Genomic DNA, 5,514 nt, shown 5'->3' with positions numbered 1-5,514 from the left:
AGCCAATACAGAGAAGATTAATTTACCATTTTGTTCACAATAACATGAAAAATTGATTTCGAAAAAAATCAGGTCATTATAATGAAATGTTGTTATAACGAATGACAATTATAAAGAGGTTTGACCGTACTTTCTGGTTATCAAATGATTGAACAATCGGGAGAAATTTACTTAACATACTTAGTTGACATTCATAAAAAGCATTTAATGAATTATGAGTTCAATCCACCATGTTTAGCCAAAACACGAATATCCGTTGCTCATTATGAGACACTACCAAATTATCTATTTTTAAAGCAGGAATTAAAGTAAACGCTTAGCTCAATTGTAAAGGGAATTCAAATTTTCGTAGAGCAGTGATTTCTTGAACCTCCTTAACAAAAATTCTAAATCTCCGTATATATATATAGCAAACATATATTATCCATTGCTATAGCGGGCATGTGCACTCCGAATTGGTTATAGAACGCACTAGCACTGTGTAGAGAGAATCATAAAAACTCGTGCACTATTATACATGTTCTCTCGTAAAATCTATGTTCATCGTTGTTTATCTGTGTTCACGACCGGAATACTTAATAAGAATCTCTTCATCTTTTTTTCTCTATGTAGTATTTCAATCCGATTATTTATTTTACTGTATATCTTTATTACGTTATTTCTATAACATTCACATTACAAAGATTAACTGAATTTGAATTAATCATGCACGACGTTACTTTTGACCTTCATCTTAATAATTTGATTTATTGACCTAATAAACTAATTTTAGGCAAAACAGTTTTCACTATTTGACGTGAATCCAATCAAGAAACGGACAGAAATGAAAAACTAACTAAGAACTACTTCTTTATTCAATGAGAAACCAAAAAAGAAAGGAAATACAGATAAGATCATAGAAAACACTACTTTTTTCATACGACATTCAAATGGATCGGTCAATTTTTCCAAATTTGGCATGTGGTAAACTTGGATCGCTTGCCATATTTGAGCCGACATTGTGTACACGGTCCACCTTTGTAATTGCAATCTGCATGAGAATTGCAAGGTTTGTTACATCCTTTATAATATTTTAGAAGATCTGGGAGGACAACCTGCTTAATCACTTGTACAGCTTCTTCTAATAAAGGTAGATCTCGCAGAGCCATCACTTGAGTGTTTGAGGACCAAAATGAATCAACTGCATAACATGATTAATCAAATTATTAGTACATACAATACTGATACATAATTATATTTTACAAAGAGAAGTTACTAAGAATGACTTACCAGCCAGTGAAACAAGGAGAATGCAAAAGAAGAAAGAGAGCTTGCTAGCCATGTTAACAGAGTGTATTTTCTTGCTTGATGTAAGCTCACATATATATAGGCTTTCAAATTGTTTAAATATAAAAATATCTCTCATGAAACATATATTATTCACTGCTAGTGTCCCATATTATATGTTCACTCTCCCTCTCTCCTGGCTGCTAAAAATGCATAGATATCCAAAGATGACTCACTTATATTATTGAGTAACTTAAATGTTTAATACAATTATAGTACTAGTAGCCCTTGTTGTTAGCCCCAGTTGTTAGTTGAATCAGCAAAGTAGTGGAAAGAGCTTTGGTACTTGGGTATAAACAGACATAAAATTCATTATTTTAACGGCGACTTTTCTTTGATATGTTTTATTTTAATGATAGGCTGTAAATAAGATTGACTTTAAAGTTCATTATCATGAAATCTTGGGAGGATAAGGATAAAATTGACTTTAAAATTTGAACTTCAGTTATATACACTAACATTATAAAGATTTTGTAATAATTTCAGAGACTTTCCCTCACGTTTGGCTTCATAAAACTAATTATCCTTATGATTTTACACTTACCTTCTTTAGTATTATTTGTAACAATACTTTTAAACATTTTATTATTATATAAGATTTATATTCTAGATAATTTACTTTTTCTTAATTAAATTAATTTAATAAACATCTTAGCAATGAACAATTGTTACAAGAACAGCTCTGTTTTTGGTGAAATCAATTGTTACAAGAACAGTTCTATTTTTGGTGAAATCAATTGTCATCTTCCCTGTTTATTTATTTGTGTATCCATTGCCATTATGTGTAGATCATCAGTGAGACACAACCCTATCCATAAATCCCATTGATCATATTTTTTATTGCTTGTACTCATGTACTTATAATAGGGATCGTAAAAGATCGAATTGGAGGCGGATCTAGAAGTCTGGTTATGTTTTCACGTGAGACTCAATGATTTTTGCTTAGACTATTTATATAAATTACTTAAGAAATTTATTTTAAACATCTATAATTATTTGCTTCTGAACCTAATTATTATTGTACGTAGTATTAACTTAAGATTGCTAGAGGAACTCATAAACTTCAAACTGGATCCGCCTCTGAATCGAATTGGAATGAATTTCCAGTATTTTTATTTAACTGACTGAGAAATAGAACAACAATTGGAGAATTTCCAAATCATCTCCCGGTTTTATTTCAACTATTCATAAAGACTACTCTTCATATTAGTGTTGGAGCTAATATATTTAGAAATAATACCTTCATTGCAGACAACTGGAGTTTTCAAGTGATTTGCTCAAACAGATTAATTTGTCAAATACTAATGCCTAATTAAACCGAAGCCTTTTTATTTGATTCTAATTTGATGATGTTTTGTGTTCTTGTTGAATAAAAGGCAGTTGATAAAGGATGTAAATTTACAACAGATTATTATGTTGAGAAGCTGCTAATTGATTTCTACCGATTTAGGTTTTTGGTTAATTTGAACCTCCTTGTTTATAAAATTAAAATTATATTAGAAAATGCAAATTGGTCAGATTATAAAATTTTATATTAATAATAAATAAGTTAAAAGTATCGCTACAAAATTAAAAAAAAATACGGGAGGTAAACATTATATAGTAAACCACAAGGGAGGTTAGTGTTATGAAGCTAAACCTGGAGGCTGGGAGATTTCTAAAATTATCTCAAAGATTTTTATACTATCTGGGAATGTTAACCTGTGATAATACATTAGTTGTTATTTTTATCAAATTATCACTTAATGTTTATCAGAAGATTTACTTATCTGTAATTACTTAATAAGTAATGTATTGATTGTATATAATATACACCATCACGAATTGGTTGAAGTTATATAAACTGACATTGTTAATAATTTTACATATTCATAAACAATTGACCTTCGCGATTGCAGATTGGATTACTTCTTACTAGATTATCAATTAATGTTTCTTCTAAAAATTTACTTATAATTATCTTATAAATAACTTAATCATGTCAAAATATTTTTATACCATCGGTACATAGAATTCAAAGTCATTTGTGTACAATGTGATATGTGTATGAACGTATGAGTTGGAGCCTTGTGCTCATGTGTTATAGGTCATCTATCTTCTTTTGCTCCAATTTCCCCTATTTTTTCTTATAAATTGGTATATGATGATATAAAACGTATAAATTGATGAATTGGCTTGTTTTATGATATTATTGAAAGTTCATTTTAATTGTTAGTGAAGTGAATGTCTGGCGTTCAATCGTGTAATTGCCTTTGCAATCAATGAATACCCTCAATTTGGAGAAATAAAATAAATGATATCAAACTAACGCTAATGATGCTGGTGAACATGATGATCCACTACTATATTGTCCCATGTGCACTCTATCTCTGGCTGCTACTATTTAGCATCCAAGGATGACTTTTATTTATTAAAGAAAGCACTAGTTGCACAAGTGAAGGGCCACGCCACGTAGGGCCTTTAAGTGCGGTAAATGTTCATCCCTCTTATCCTGCACTATAGCGCCAAATGATCTTGTATCCCCGCATATATATAACCCTAGTTACACTTCGAAATTTTATTCTGTGTAAGTTACTAAACTTTAAATTAATAATTCATATAATCTAATAAATTTCTTAAAATAATTAGAAGGTTTAATTAAAGTTATCAAATTATATAAAACCTGTAACCTATGCTTTTAGCTCCGCCCTTGTATAGATACAATTGTAAATTATATTATTTTAACGGTGGCTTTTCTTTGATCGATGCATTTTATCTTACTGGCGGCTTTATTGTAAAGGCACCTAAAGAAATTAGATCTAAAGTTTAATATGGTGATCGTGTAAGTGATAACTAACATGCTAATACAATTCAGAGGTCCTGCATGCATGTTTGATGGATCTCCGTAAATCTGCTCTATCATTTAAATTTGCCGAATCTCCGATGTATGTATACAAAAAACTAGCAGAGACCACCTCTTTGTTACACGCATTCAATGGCGCATGCAGAATTTTTGGTAAGGAGTGTTGACATTTAAAGGAGTAAAGAAGTAAACAAGTAAAAAAATCATGATAACAACATCATAATTTAGATTAACATAATTAAAGTATTACACTACAACGATCAGCTTACATTTTTTTTTAAATGTGTCCATAGTTGACTCACTTAAAATATTAATAAATACATCCTTTTATTAATTTACTTTAGGGAAGGAGGCAAAGGATCAAAACTTGGTGTCTTCAACAATTATTTTTTTCTCTAAAATATTGAAAGTAATTGTGGGCAACTATTAGCTTCAATAGTTAAGTGGAATTTATGTGAATGATCGTAACAACTCTTCAAATCCTATTCAGTCTGATAGATATGTCACTGAAACAAAGTGGATCTATAAATGACAAAAGAAATGCCCTTCTCTGTCATGCCAATGCTATACTTTGTGACAACGGGTGTCAGTTTGAGCTATATGTTCCAATATTTCAGTTTGCAAATAATTTATACTCCCTCTGTTTCAATTTGTTTGAACCTATTTCCTTTTTAGTCCGTGTCAAAATGAATGACTTCTTTCCTAATTTGGAAACAAATTCACTTTATGAATGATTTACAGCCACATAAATTTTCAAGGCTTATTTTGAACCACAAGTTTCAAAAGTCTTCTCTCTTTCTTAAATGTCGTGTCCAGTCAAATGAATTCATATAAATTGAAACGGAAGAAGTATATGTATAAGTGAAAATATGTTTTGGCAGAGCGATGTTGGATGACTCCCCTTGCTCAATGTGTCTACGCCCCCGCACACATTCGTCTTAATTTAAGTGCTAGTGTTTGACACACACACATATATATGATGAACTTAGTAATTGTACTTTTTTTTTTTTTTTTTGCATGGATTGCCCTTCATTTGGGGTAATCTTTAATCTTTGCCCTTCAAATTGGCGGTCTTTAAGTTTTGCCCCTCGCCTAACAACCTGAGGTTGTGGGTTCGAATCCCAGCTTAGTAAAAAACAAAATCGCAAATTCTGCCTATTTGGGCCTTAAGGAAGAATTTGCATGGACACATGCAGAATTTCTGCCCATGCAAATTTTGCCTTGAAGCAGAAATTCTGCCTGTGCCATGTAAATTCTGCCTGAAGGCCGAAATTTAAAGACCTCCATTCTGAGGGGTAAAAATTAAAGACCACTCCCAGCGAAGGGTAATCTAGCAAATTGCTCGT

At 31.1% G+C, this 5,514-nt stretch overlaps 1 protein-coding gene across 1 annotated transcript; it reads right to left on the bottom strand.

Moving 5' to 3' along the window:
* Positions 1-832: 832 nt before the first annotated feature.
* LOC132602657 (fruit-specific protein-like) lies at positions 833-1,416 on the bottom strand. The gene is made up of 2 exons (XM_060315455.1): positions 1,270-1,416; positions 833-1,180 (listed from the first exon to the last, which is right to left on the bottom strand). The coding sequence occupies exons 1-2, from the start codon at positions 1,403-1,405 to the stop codon at positions 939-941; spliced, it is 378 nt and encodes a 125-aa protein (XP_060171438.1). The 5' UTR covers positions 1,406-1,416; the 3' UTR covers positions 833-938.
* Positions 1,417-5,514: the final 4,098 nt, after the last annotated feature.

Source organism: Lycium barbarum, chromosome 7 (assembly GCF_019175385.1).
Source record: "Lycium barbarum isolate Lr01 chromosome 7, ASM1917538v2, whole genome shotgun sequence".
Classification (NCBI taxonomy): Eukaryota; Viridiplantae; Streptophyta; class Magnoliopsida; order Solanales; family Solanaceae; genus Lycium; species Lycium barbarum.
Note: the sequence above shows the minus strand (reverse complement) of the source record. Positions and strands in the feature narration are given on the sequence as shown.